The 14,964-nt window shown below is 46.9% G+C and overlaps 1 protein-coding gene across 4 annotated transcripts in view; it reads left to right on the top strand.

Moving 5' to 3' along the window:
• The window catches only part of fat1a (FAT atypical cadherin 1a), a gene marked incomplete at its 5' end in the record, with an annotated part of 91,748 nt that overhangs the window by 30,849 nt on the left and 45,935 nt on the right, over positions 1-14,964 (top strand). For all 4 annotated transcript variants that reach the window (XM_083656195.1, XM_083656194.1, XM_083656193.1 and 1 more), the window contains 2 exons: positions 4,220-4,281; positions 13,380-13,709. In XM_083656195.1, coding sequence (XP_083512321.1) covers positions 4,220-4,281; positions 13,380-13,709 — 392 coding nt within the window. The remainder of the gene's footprint in view (positions 1-4,219; positions 4,282-13,379; positions 13,710-14,964) is intronic.

Raw genomic sequence — 14,964 nt, 5'->3', positions numbered from 1 at the left:
CTTAGTCTGGATCAGAGGACATAAAGGTTTCACACCACAGTGTCTTTCTTCCATGGGTAGTCCTTGGCATGTCCACACCAGCCGACAGGAATATCTATCAAAAACATGTTATTCACCAGGGATCTCATTTTACACTACTTTTTCACCCTGCCCACCCACAGACACAATCTCACTTTCTGTCTGTCTGTCTCTCTCGTGTCCTTGCTTTTGCTATTTCTGTAATGTCCACTCTCGAATGACCCATATTCCGTGTATAAATATGAGGTTATAGGTTTAGATAGGGCACGGCCAGCAGTAAGCACTGCAATGCCTCAACAGCTCCATAGCTTCCAATTAGGCTTGCCATCCATTTACACAACTCCCCCCAACCAATCAAACACTTGGGACCAGCATCCTCCAACCCCGCTCCCCCTGGAAGTGCCTGTGTCTTTCCAGAGGGAAAAAAATACAACATTGCAGCTGTGGAGCGGTTTTGCATATCTCAATCCTCTTGAAGGTCTGGTGTCTGGTGTATACTGTGTGTGCACGTCTCTCTATGTCTTGTTGTGAAGAGAGCTGCCCATGGGGTCATATTAGCTCACACAGCTTTGCTTGTGTTGAATGTTTCTCTGGCTAACAGAACAGGAACTTGTGTTGGAACTGCGGAGCAGAAGCTTTTAAATGTTGTGTCTAGCGCAGGCTTTGCTCCTCACTATGGGGGCCTGGGCTATAAAGCAGGGAACAAACAAGCCTCCTACTTGAAATGTACCAATCCCTTCTCAAAGCCCCGCACTCGTTCGGATCGCTGGTGTGTGGCACAGTTTGCTTTTCCAGTATATTGATGGTGTCTGGAGTATAGAGTGAAAAAAACATTTGTCACCGCCGCGTCGTTTTCGGGCTCTACCGGCAGCCACCTAACGCCTTAATGACGTTTAGAATATTGATGCCGTTTGCGTTAGAAGAACTTTCTCTCCACACACATTCTCACGATGAGAAACGTCGCCGTGGGTGATCATTTCCCCTTCCCTTACAAGAGAGAAGCGGCAAGCAAATAATGAAATCACACGGCTTATTGTCAGCTCACCAACGGCAATGGCAAATATCTCAAGGAATTTAAAATGGCGGCGGCGGCGGAGACGGCGGCCGGGGTCTAGCCGCTCTGTAGACACGAGCGCATTCCCCGATTGTCTGCAGTCACAGCTAAATGTGTGCCGGGGTAAATATGGAGTGTGACTCTTAAGACTGCTAATCACAGCAGTAATGCCTGGGTATGGAGGAGGACCAGGCCCACAATGTCCCGGGACTCCTTGACTCCCCCCCTGAGGCCTCCATTTTGGAGCAGCGGTTCCTGCTGAAGGACATGGTTTGAGACTGAGTGCCACTGCTGCTCTGCACTGTTGTTTTTCTCCCCCTCTCAAAACAGCACGGCTATAATTACTGTCGGCCCAGCTCAACCCACGCCTGCGGACGGCTTTTGTGCGTCTGTGTGTGTGTGCGTCTGTGTGTGTGTGTGTGTGTGTGTGTGTGTGTGTGTGTGTGTGTTGTGACAAAGGTTGTGGGTTGGAACTGCAGACGACGTCTTTGGTGAGCTCTGGCTTACCGACCAATCATTTTCCAGTTCCCCTAACTTTGAGGTACAGATAGGAGGGTATGCACCTCTACTGGCTTCAGCACCAGCACCAGTTAAAGCCCTCCTACATCAAAGGAGCATTCCTGGTGAGCCCGTAGACTAAAAGAAAGAGAGGAAGATCAATTTAAGCAAAACCTTTTGGATAGCTCAAAGTTAATTTGAGCTGTTCACCAGATAGATTGGCTCTGGAAGTTAAACCCATCTCTTCAAAGCAGAGGAAATGAATATGACCGTGGATTAAGATTGAGAGAGAGAGAGAGAGAGAGAGAGAGAGAGAGAGAGAGAACCCTCTTTCGTCTGGAAAATGCAGCTTATTTGAGTCCACTGTTTCCCTCCATTTAGATGCCTTGCAAATTGACAGGTCTTCATCATGGCAGCAGCCACAGAGCTGTTTGAGTTCAAGACGAGGAAAACATGTGGCCTATATAAGAGCCGTACGCTCAGCCTCAGATAACCTTCTACTCGCAGTAAAAAGCTCAAGCGCAAAACTTGAAGGCAATCTATTGGGACGAACCTCTTATCTATACTTTCCCCACTCGGGTTTGTTGTTCTTACGGGCTGTGAAAATGCTCCTCCCCCACATCTGGAGCCCCTCCCACTCCCGTCGACCCTCCAGGTTCAACCAGCTCCACCTCCCCCGACAAATAGTTGCGTAATGCAAAATGTGGTGGAACAGCCAGTCGTAAGAACATTCCAGTAGGCCCCCCAAATTGCCTCTGATAAAGCAAGGCCAAAGATAAGCGTTAACATTGATTTTTTGGAAGCAAAGGAATTAAAACTGATAGTAAGCTGGGACTTGTTCTGTTAGATAGGTAAATGCAGTTTACATTATCCAACATTTGCTAGCTGGACTATGCTCTCAGTGAAACTAATCTAGTTCTACCAACTAGATCTAATGACACCTCATTTCCATTACCCACAATGAGATTGTGCAGATTTGTGCAGCACTGAGCCTGATAAAAGCATTCACTGAGCTAACTTGCTGTTTGCTGTAGTATGCTAATGCACATGAAGAGCTGGTTATTGCAGTCTGTTTTGATGATGTGCCATAGCACAATTATTAGCTTTGATGTTAATAATCTATAGCTCGTGTTGCACCATTTTCCGAGCAACTTTCCTATGAAGAAGTCATGCCACATGGCCACGAGTGATTTCTGCAGGTCCAAAAAAAGACTGGATACTAACTGGAAACGTGGTCACTTGTTCATGGGTGCTCTTTATCTTCTACAAATGAATGCTGTTAGGACCTTTATCTTCATCTCACTGTTCTGCACTGTGGAGATGATATGACGCCTAAAGAAGGAGAGGGGTGGAAGCGACTCCCTGCTCTGCGTCGGTTGCAGTGCAGAGGGGAGGCTATTTCAGGGAGCCTGTAAGTTGTGGCTTGCTATTCTGGTTGAAGGCATATGTGCCATTGATGGCTTTGGGTTTCGGAAATCCTTTGCTTTATGCTAATCAGACGCAGTGTGGTCGAGCAGACAGCTCTGGTGCGGTCAACGCTGGCATGCCTCCTCTACACTCAGCGTCTATGCAAGCTTGCAATTACATTGGGAGTGAGAACACAACACTGCTTATAATGTAGCCATGTAGCAATAGGCTTGCCCCCTTCTGTTTTCTTGCCTTGTTTGTGAATTGGATCCAGAATTGGATTAGCCTGGAGCTCAAGACTCCAGCCTGGAGCTCAAAGACTCCAGCCTGGCTTTATTTTTTACTTGAGTCCAAGCCTGGCTAAACAGAGTCTCCTCACTGTTGAATGTCACACAACATCAACCCTCCTACTGCAGAGCTCCAAAAGAGCTGAAATACCTCAACGACAGGCAGGATCTCTGCCCGAGTGCCCCCCTTTCTCTCACCAACAAAGTGCTGGAGATAGAGCTGAGGAAGAGGTCTGTGTCTGACGGCATGTGTATTTATTCAGCTTGTGGAAGGACTAAGAGCTGGGTGTGGACTGTGGAGGCTGTGCTGCTGTTTGGGCACCATTGGCAGACCTTTGTGATATTTCACATATGGAAGGCAGAGGTCCCTCATGGTCGACTGTCTGGACCACCGGGCTGAGCAGACAGGGGGAAGACCTACAGACTGTCTGGGCCACCGGGCTGAGCAGACAGGGGGAAGACCTACAGACTGTCTGGGCCACCGGGCTGAGCAAACAGGGGGAAGACCTACAGGGAAGGCAGTCTTTCAGAGGCCAACTCGTAGCCGTATAGCCTCGTATCCTATAGTAGCTAAAGAGATAACCAAGCAGGGTTTAGATTATGTAACTAACCCAACAGCAAAATGGGAGGCGTGTCTTTTTGCAGACTGTATATATATCATGATTTTTTTTTCTTTTTTTTTTTACTGTCCCAGAGTTTGTTTTAAAGTATCTGCCTGGTCTGTATTTTACACAGTAGAGTAGAACACAACATGTGCTCGTAATTAATGGATTGTTAATTTTCATGATTTGTGGTATTGTAGCTTGTGGTTTTATGATTGCCGGTACGTAAACAATATAAAGTATTGAATAACGAAAGGCAAAATGGATTCACCTGACTGTTGCTGTGCTATTCATCGTTTTAAGTATATCTAATACATTCTGTTTAATTAATTATATTCTTATTTATTCAACAGGTCTGGTCACAACTACGTCACGGAAGTTAGACAGAGAGCAACAAGATGAGCACATTCTTGAGGTAAGCACTTTATTTTGTCTGCTCTGCAACACCATAGCACCCCCCCACCCCACACACACACACACACACACGCACACACACACACACACACGCACACACACACACACGCACGCGCACGCGCACACGCACACACATGCACACGCACACACACAAACACACACACACACACACACACACACACACACACACACACTCACACGCACACACACCTACACACACACACACACACACACACACACACAGAGCGATGAGGAGGGGGGAGACAGGCAGTCTAAATGTCCTTGCCTGTCAGGGTGAGCCTCAATTTATTCAAAAAGAAATTAGTTACATGCTAATCAGGAGCCTTCAAGGTCAACCTGCTCGACGCCCCGAGTTAAAAACACGGAGGAGAAAAAAAGTAGATTTAATTTCCATCTCAATTTAGGCATGAGGCTTTTTCAGCCAACTTTGGCCGACAAAAACACGTCTCCCCCGTAACACGCAAGGTGAGGTGGTTCTTTTGGAATCATTCCTCCTTGTTGTGATTTCCGGAGGCGGAGGGAGGAGGAGGGAGGGCCGGGGACGCTCCTCCTGGTGAGGGAGGGAGGGAGGGAGGGAGGGAGGGCCGGGGACGCTCCTCCTGGTGAGGAGGAGGAGGGAGGGAGGGAGGGCCGGGGACGCTCCTCCTGGTGAGGGAGGGAGGGAGGGAGGGAGGGAGGGCCGGGGACGCTCCTCCTGGTGAGGAGGAGGAGGGAGGAGGAGGGAGGGCCGGGGACGCTCCTCCTGGTGAGGAGGAGGAGGGAGGGAGGAGGGAGGGAGGGAGGGAGGAGGGAGGGAGGGCCGGGGACGCTCCTCCTGGTGAGGAGGAGGAGGGAGGGAGGAGGGAGGGAGGGAGGGAGGAGGGAGGGAGGGCCGGGGACGCTCCTCCTGGTGAGGCGGAGGTGGAGGGAGGAGGGAGGAGGGCCGGGGACGCTCCTCCTGGTGAGGAGGTGGAGGGGAGGGAGGGAGGGAGGGAGGGCCGGGGACGCTCCTCCTGGTGAGGCGGAGGTGGAGGGAGGAGGGAGGAGGGCCGGGGACGCTGCTCCTGGTGACTCGCTCCTTTGTTCTTTCCCACTGTTCCGTCTCTGGGATGGAGCAAGCCGGGACAGGAAGCTGCCGTCAAACCCAACAGGCCCAATGTCTAAACTTGTGGGTTTTAATTGAGCTCAGCTCTGTTCCCTCTTTGATTCCTCCCCTCAATCCCTCCTTCCTCTCTACACACAGCCATGGTGGATCTTCTCTCTACAGAGCTCATAGTTGATCCAGACAATGTTAACTGTGAGTCAGGGATTGACAGGGGAGCAGATTGGATGCCTTTTAATCATTGTTAGAAGTTGCACAATTCAAGGTTTATTGGACGACGATGAATGGCGGCGTGTCTGGTGCCAGACCTCTCCTGTATTTCATACTCTTGATTGTACGGCGCACTGCACTAATTGCATTCCACGGGCTGCCCGTAAACGATAGGGCGGGAGCGGAGGGGGAATGAGGGAAGACTGTGTTCCTTGAGGGAGACATTTAGGAGATATTTTATTGCCTGCCTCCTTATCCATTCTTGAACGCCTCCATCCGTGACTTAGTGATGAATGAAATTGCCATCTCCTTGAGAAGTGAGTGGTACGCTCCTCGGAGACAACAAACAAACAATTGAAGCTTTTGCCCTCGGGATTGGTTAGTGTGCTGCTGAGCGAAGATTACCAGGCCAGATCAAAGGTCGTCTTTATTACTTCAGGTTTTTTTTTATGAATGTAGAACAGCTACTACCCAACCTACAGTTGAAAGCTATATTGCATTACTTGGTTGGAATGAGTGTCTCGTTCAAACTCCTCACGTCTGGAAAAAAACATGACTTGGTTATTTGCAAGTACTTGCCTGAGTGGAGTTGATGAATCATTTGTCCAGCTGACAAAATGCCTCCAGACAGACCACATTAATAATAACCACATTAAACACACCCTGCTCACACGTCTTTGATGTTTTTCCACGTTTCAACACTTATATTCTGTTCACTCATATTCCTACTTTTCTTTTATGATGTTTATCACCATTCATTTGAAACGTTTAATGAAACAATTCCATTGCACAATGAAGCTACATTTGCAGCAGTGTAACTAAAAGTTTCTCAGGGCAGTCTGATTCTGAATACTATGCTAATAACTTTTATGAAGTGGCTGAGTGAACACAGCCCTAGAAGAGCCATGTAACCATGGCAACTTCAGAAGTTTTTGCGGTGCTGGTCACTGTTTAGTGGGACTCCAACAGGAAGCTCTTTATTGAGCTATATCTTCCTGGAGGGTCAAAATATACTGGGCCACGAGTGGCCCTGTTCAAACAAACACACGCACGCGCACGCACACGCACACACACACACACACACACACACACACACACACACACACACACACACACACACACACACACACACACACACACACACACATACACAGACACACACACACACACACACACATGCATGGTATCCTCAGGGCAGTTAAAGCCGTTTTCACACATGCGCTTTATACCGGGAAATGACCAGAAAGCGGTGTAATGCCTTCATGTGTGAAAGTTGTTTTCCGGTACAAGCGCGCCCCCGTCATCGCTGGTCTTTTACTACCCCCTAGGTAGTGACAGGACGGGTATGCTGGCAGAGCGACTCAAGTGTGAAACGTGTCAAGTCATTTGCCGGTCCTTCTCTCATGGGCGAGGTGTACGCACGTTGCTTAATGTTCACTTCCAGCGTGCATCATCGAATCATTCGCGCACATCAAAGCAAACTGGCGAAATGATCTTCTCGTCTCCTCTGCCCTACCTCCTCCTCCCCATGCCTGCCGCACAGCGCAGCGTGCAACAGTTAAATTACCTTACAGCCAATGTTAAATCATCCAAAATTCCACAGCTCCACCTGCTATTGGTCCGTGATCGGCGAGCTGCGCGATCACTGGACAGGCGACCTGTCAATCACGCGGCCAAAACAGAGTCTGCTTTATCGTCTATTTTACTCTAAACGAGTGAATTATATAAAAATTCACCCCCGTGCAGTTGTCATGACAGGTGAAATTAACTTAAGACCAAAACCATTTTATTGAACCAGGCTGTAAACATGTTTATTTCTGCTGTAAAGTCGGGCATTTTAACATGGGGGGTGAATTGGGATTGAGTGACACACGCTTTTGCAGCCAGCCTCAAGTGGCCATTCGAAGCACTGCAGTTTTTAGTACTTCCGCATTGGCCTCAATGCAACCAAGAAAGCCTACCACCTCGGTACTAGCCCAGAAAGTCAAGTTGAAATGCCAGGTAGTGCTGAAGATTTTTTTCACTGGATCGTTGCAGAAGAAGAAGAGGAAGAAGAAGAAGAAGAAACATGTGGGGCCATGTGGAGCAATTAGAGTGGGGGCTGTGTCAGCATTGTTTGCACCAGATGCCAAAGGAGGTGGAGAGAGTACAGGGGGCTTTTAGCTTTTATGGTGAGACGGATCGGATGGGGGTTGGTATTCGTCTGTGTGCGGGTGTGTGTGTGTGTGCGCGCCGCGCGCGTGCGTGCCTGAGTGTGTGTGTGTGTGCACGCCTGTGCGCCGTGCATGCCTCCCTGCGTGCGTGCGCGTGTGAGAGAGAGAGCAGCACAGTGGGGGAATTTCAGCACAGACCAGGCTGCTGTCGTTGGTGTGAGTGTGGGCTCTAGCGGAAGGGTGAGATGATCTCTGCGCCTGGGGGGGGGGGGGGGGGGGGGGGGGAGGAGAGGGGAGGGGGGGGGGGGGGTGGGTAAACAACAGAAGGGGACGTGTCAGGACATGCTCAGGATCCAGCCTGCACTGGTAGAGAAAGCCTTGTAAAGGAAAAGCAGAGATTAAAGTTTTCCGTCATTTATTTGTGTATATAAGCATTGAATTTGACTACAGTATATTTTGACATCTATGCAATTGTCACATAATTACAACAGGATAGTGGATAATGTAGTCTGTAGTGTTAATTGATTGATAATGCAACAGAAGAGTGGATAATGCAGTGTTAATTAGGGATGTCACAATATATCGTCCCACAATATATCGCGATATCCAAACGTGAAAAAAAAAAGTATTGTTAAAATATCGTATCGTCTCGTTATCGTGAACCCAATATCGTGTATCCTATCGTATCGTGAACTGAGTGTATCGTCACACCCCTAGTGTTAATTGATTGATAATGTCCAATTTGTTTTCAGAGCTTGTGAAATCTTACCTGTGTGGAGCAGAGAAAAGTTGGCCATAACCAAACTTTTCAGTCATCGGTCATCAACTGACATCAACAGCCAGTCCAATTTGAATATTTCCTTGTGATTTTGTCCTAGCACGCTCGATCCTTAGGCTCGCCCGCTGCACGGGCTCGCTAGCTTGGCCGATGTGCGGCCCCGCCCACCCTGCAGCTTGCCTGCTTTGCAGGCTTGCATACACAGCTCGGCTGCTGCGTGGCCTCGCCTGCTCTATTGGCATGCGCAGCGCACAATTGCCCAACTTCGCATCACCGGTTACATCACTCACTGATGACATCACAATTGCTCGAGTGACAATCACTGATTACATCATGGAGTGCTTGAGTAACATCACTCAGTGTACAATTGCTTAAACTTCGCATCACTGATGACGTCAGCATTTAGGTGATGTGACCATAGGTGATGTGACCATCACCGATGACATCATCGAGTGCTCAAGTGACATCATGTCTGATGATGTCATAGACATTGTTACATCATCAGTGACATCATGGTCATTACTGACTAAAATCATCACAAATCTCACAATGTGAACAAAAACGTGGGACAGAAACCGCAGAGAGACAGAGAAACAGACAGACAGAAGCCACTTACTCCCTTTTATATAAGAGAAGAAGATGAACAATATATTAGAATATTAGAATCATTCTAGTCACATGCTATTAAATTACTTAGCATATTGCCAGCTTGCAAATCCTAAGAAAAGTTTAAATTCAAATAAGCTGCTTCTTTTTATTTGGTTAATGTAAAAATATATTAGATGTCCACCCATATAATAGCCAAGTGCAGTATGTGCCTATTCATTTCATGGTGACTAAGCAGCTAAATTTGATATAACCCATTTCCCAGATTATGGTGATTTACATTGAATGCATGAAAACAATATTACTTACGCACAATTGGTTGGGAATAGCCAATAAAATGGCTAATCAGAACCGCAGTGGAGTTGGGTGGCAGTGTGTAGCAGGTAGAGCGTGACAGAAATGAGATGCACTCCCTCTGGTGCAGCTCCTGTTAGTCTGGCTATGTGTTTGTCTGCCCAATTTTCAAACATGGGCTTTTGATAAGAAAATATTTTTCCAAAGAGAGTCATGTGCTCTCTGTCTGTCTGAGTCTGCGCTTACACACACACACACACACACACACACACACACACACACACACACACACACACACACTCAGGCTCAATTTTAAAGCTAGAGTGAAGATACTGACAAGCATAATGAAACTAGAAGACGTAACACATTGATTGGTACCAACCAGGACTTTTGGCGACGGACAAACAGTCATGGCCATATTCAAAGGGGTCCCTTGACCTCTCAGCTCACGATATCCGAATGAGAATGGGTTGTATGGGTACTCACAAGTCTCCCCTTTACAGACATGCCCACTTTATGCTAACCGCATGCCGGTTTTTCATTTTTTGCATGCAGTAGTGTGTATTTTCGTCTATTCTATTTTAATTTGAATTCCACATATTGGGTGGGGCCCCTAAACAATCCGCTCAAATTGGGTATGAGTGGAAAGCTGAGACTCTTGTGGATTCAATTAGCCCAATTGTATTCACGTGTGATGATGTTAGTCCACATAGTTACAATTTCCTTGTAGTGAGACTGTTTTTGAAACTTGAAACTGTAACTGTACCTCACTGTACAAAATGACCTATTGTGACCGATCATCACAGCCTCCTGAAATTTTACAACCAGAAACTAGAGGCCTACACTAGGGCATTCAGGGGATGTATGGCATGGGGTTGGCCATCATATCTTTCCATCATAATGTTCTAAGCATTTATATACTCTAAACATTTGAATAGACGCCTAACCGAAACAAAATGCATTACAAAAAAGTGTTACACTATTGTGGTAGTCAAAAATATTTCCGCAAGTTTGGCCGGTTTGCATGTGCCCCTAACATTGAGCACGTGCCCCGCTAAGGCCCCAATTAGACCGTCTGGCTATTTATTTTGCTTTCTGCTTCACAAGAAACCCGCCTGTGCAAAATATTCACGCAAAAATGCGGTTTGGGTTTATAGAAACAGACCGTTTCATGAAGAAGGAAGTGGAGCGTGCCCATCAGCTCAACAAGTCAGGTGCAGGACAAAGCAAACAAACGATGAACGCGATTTCAATCCCGTAGCCCTTGATCACTGCACCACCACGGCAGACGCCATTTTGTCATAATGCAAACGCTCATTACACAGTACAGGATGGGCACTAGCGTATCCCTCCTGAGAGAGAGATATCACAACTCACAGGTTTCTTGTCATCCAATTTAATTAATTCTGCTCATGTAAATAGCATGGGCAGCTGCAGACATTTTGTGGAAAACAACAACACGCATCACGCTAGTAATTGAAACTATGGCACCAACTGGTGTGTGACTGGCCCCAGACTCCTAAGTGTTTTTACTAAAGCGCTTAACAGATGGTTTTAAATGGCGCTCTGTTCTGCCCTTCTCCAGTATTTTGCAGTTTCAAAGCTGGAATAGTTCACATCTCTGCCAGCCCTGAGACACACAGCCCTCCATTTCTCTGCGACTACATGGAAATCACATGTGTTACTTTAGGTCAACCCGTTGCGCCTGGTTTTCTTTTAAACTCCCTAAACTGTGCTCTTGAAACAGGACACTTTATTGAAGTCGATGTCTGGGATTTTAAAAACAAAGATCTCAAATCTATTTGAGCAGTGGAGATATTTGCCTTAATACAAGAATGTGAGGTTTGTATTTGCAGTTGTGAAGTGCTTTTGTCAAACAGCGTTCTTTGTTAGACATTCAGTTTTTTTGTGGGGAAGAAGCATGGTGGTCGGATAAGTCTATTGCTTGTTCTTATCTCCAAAACTAGTCTTGTACATTGGATGTATTCATTCTATAGAAATTATGAGGTTAAAATACATAAAAGGGAACGATTCATCTTCAGCAAGAGCAGAGTATAACAGCCTGTTTCTGATGCACATTTCCTAAAGCGCTCATTATACTCGAGCAAGGCTCTGCGAGGTGGAGCTCCGCGAGTCACGTGCGGACCTCGCGCTGGGGCAGATGCTTTTATACTCAGAAGTGATCAGCCAAGTGATCAGCATGTATTGTACAATGGTAATAGTGAGAACAGCCTGTGAAAAGTCCCAATGAAACGCTATAATGTGCAGTACTGAGTGCGCTTTCACTCTCAAACGACCGTACATCAGCACATGAATGAATCACCAAACTTGTTTTTACTGAATAGCCGTTTCAGTTCTCAGCCCTGATAGCCTACTCTGTGCTGCTTTTAATATCTCTCAATCATGCTCTCAACACAACAAATTTACTTGGTGAAATGACTAAAAACTAATAGTTGCAAATCAAAGTTTAGCCTACCACATGGGTCAAGAAATGTGGTGAAAACACAGCTCAGTGTTCAGGGCTCAGTGGCTCGAAAGCGGCCATGTTTGGAGAGAAGTCGTGCGTAGGGCTGCACAATATATCGTTTCAGCATCGTCATCGCAATGTGCACATGTGCAATAGTCACATCGCAGAGCGTGCAATGTCAAGTAAGGCAAATTAACTCATAACATACAGTAATGCACGCCCTCTCTGTTATGTTCTAAGCTCTTTTCCTACTAAGTAAAGTACCTTTACTCACTTAGCATCCTGCAACTGCAGCTAAAAACACACTCTCCTACTACGTCAACCATGCAGGTTACCCACTAGGCCACCTTCTTAAACGGGCAAGGCTTGATAGACCTACAGTATGCAAGTCTTTTGGTGAAAATTCCTGTATTTTTTCATATCGCAATATATATCGCAGAATAAAAGAATATTGCAATGCCAGTTTTTTCCAATATCGTGCAGCCCTAGTCGTGCGGAGGTCACGCTGTGAGAAAAATCTTCAGGTACGCGGTGGGCGGGCCTACGGAGGTCGCGCCCAACACATTGACGTCATTTGACGCTTGCGGCCCTCGCTCCTCCCCCGCGCCCTTCACGGCACAGCGAGTATAAAGCAAGCTTAAGACTGTCTTAGGAAACTTAAAGACCTTTGACAGCTAATCTCAGAGGGAATTTCCTTTTAATTTTGGCAGCTAGTTGTCTCTCTGAGCAAGAAGTGAAATGAAGGGAGGAGGACGGAGGAATAAAAAGCAAGCTGTCCTTTTACATCTCTTCTTTGATTCATTTAAGGCTTTAGAAATGATGAAGACAAACACAGCTGTCTTGATCTTTATACATTCCCGGGATAGTTGTACATCATTTTCTCTGAGATCGCTGGCTTTCTAACTTGTTTCATTATTCAGTGAAACTGGATCTGTTTGAATATGCTTATGGAGTGGGGCGTCCGGGTAATGCAACGGTAGATTCCCTGCCTACCAACACGAGGGTCACAGGTTCGAGCCCCCGTGTTACCTCTGGCTTGGTTGAGCGTCCATCCATGCAGGCACAATAGGCACAATAGTTTTGGTGGGAAGCTGAATTAAGGGTATTGGTCCTGGTCGCTGCACTAGTGCCTCCTCTGGTCGGTCGGGGCGCCTGTTCTGGGGAATGGGGAACTGGGGCAAAGAGCGCGATCCTCCTACGTGCTACTTGAAACTCCTCGCTGTCAGGTGAAAAGAAGCAGCTGTACATGTATCATGTATCGTATCGGAGGAAACATGTCATAGTCTACAACTCCCCCAGTTCAGCAGAGGGGGTGGAGCAACGATTGGGACAGCAGGGGGACTCGGTCAAGTAGAATTGGGGAGAAAACCGGGCGGGGGCACGGTGGGATAAAAAAAAAATCATATTGGACCAGTGATACAGACTTTTTTGTTGTTGTTTCTTGGTAGTGATATCAGGTCTGTTGTACCTCTTTACCTCCTCATCCCAGATCACAGTCACCGACCATGGAGTCCCTGCTAAATCCACCACTGTCCGCGTCATCATCAAAGTCCTAGATGAGAACGACAACAGGCCCCTGTTCCTGGAGAAGATCTACAAGATCAAGCTCCCGGAGCGGGAGAAGCCGGAGAAGGAGAGGGCCCTGAAGAGAGACCCGGTGTACCGAGTCATTGCATCTGATCGTGACGATGGACCTAATGCCGAGATCTCTTACAGCATCGAGGAGGGAGACGACCACGGCAAGTTCTTCATCGAACCCAAAACTGGCCTGGTGTCCTCCAAGAAGTTCTCCTCTGCTAGAGAATATGACATTCTTACAGTGAGTATCTAATCGCAGGCAGATTGTCCGTCTGGCTGTTAGGGAAAAACTAATTTTCAGGTCTCCATTCACTGATTTGCTCTTGTTTTCCCCTCATCCACTCATAATTTTCAGCACCTCTCTTTCTCTGATTTTGTGTAAAAAGGCAGGTGCATTAAATAGTGGTAAGACTATATACGGTAAATCAACGGTTCATTGGATACCACGCGTCCAAAATTCTATCCAAATACTTGCAGCAACATTAACATCTACCGTACTTCAAATTTCAGGAACAAATTTCAGCACCCACACACACAGACACAAGTTCACAGGTTCAAAGTAACCCATCATGATTTCATCATTATCACTGTCTCTCTTTTTTTTTACACTTAGCCACTATGTTTGCCATTTTACATATTATATTATTATTATACATATATTATTTTACATGCTCAACCAGAGTCAAATCTGGCTCGGTCAATCATGGATGAACCACTTCACTTCTTTATATCTGCGCTGCACAGCACTTGAGAAAATCAACTCAACAACTCACGTCTGTTATTTTAAAGGTCCAGGACGGCTAAACCCATGTCTTTATTTCTCACAACGCACCGATGCGTGCACACACACACTGTCATGCTTAGAGGTGCCGTGAAATTCGTCACGTTTTTCCCCATCCTGGGTCGTCCTCCTCCACGGGCTGGCCAGGAGTGGTGGGCAGCTGCAGTGGAGCGCCGCCCCGGGGACCAACTTCTTCCAACCACCGCTGGTCAGACGACGATCTTCTGCATGTTTTTAGTGTGGGGGTCCATATTGATGTTATATGGAGGAAACCACAGGGGAGCACGGGGAGAACATGCAAACTCCACACAGAATGGCCCTTTTCACCAGATCACACCTGGGCACTAGGCCCGGGAAGGCACGGGGAGACATACCCCCCAGTGCCAACAGCGTCCCAGGCGAGAATCGAATGCAGGATCTTTTTGCTGTGAGGCGCGAGTGTGAGGCAAGAACGCTACCACTGCGCCACCGTGCCCCCCACATGTCTGTGTTATCATCCCTATCCGTGTTATTACCAGGAAGTGCTATATATACAGGCCAAGTTCAATGTTACTAAACCATTTTAAAGACAACACAAACTTTGCCATATTGCAATCAAACAGTGCTTCTATGCATGTATGTGTGCATGTATGTACTGCATGTAATATGTAATAAGATACATTGACTGTTCATTTGCTAACATTTGCAGCAGCAAAATAGCCTAAAGTAACTTTAC

This window comes from Poromitra crassiceps (genome assembly GCF_964638095.1).
Source record: "Poromitra crassiceps genome assembly, chromosome: 19".
NCBI classification, from domain to species: Eukaryota; Metazoa; Chordata; class Actinopteri; order Beryciformes; family Melamphaidae; genus Poromitra; species Poromitra crassiceps.
The sequence above is the reverse complement of the archived record's forward strand: the minus strand, read 5'-3'. Positions and strand labels throughout refer to the sequence as shown.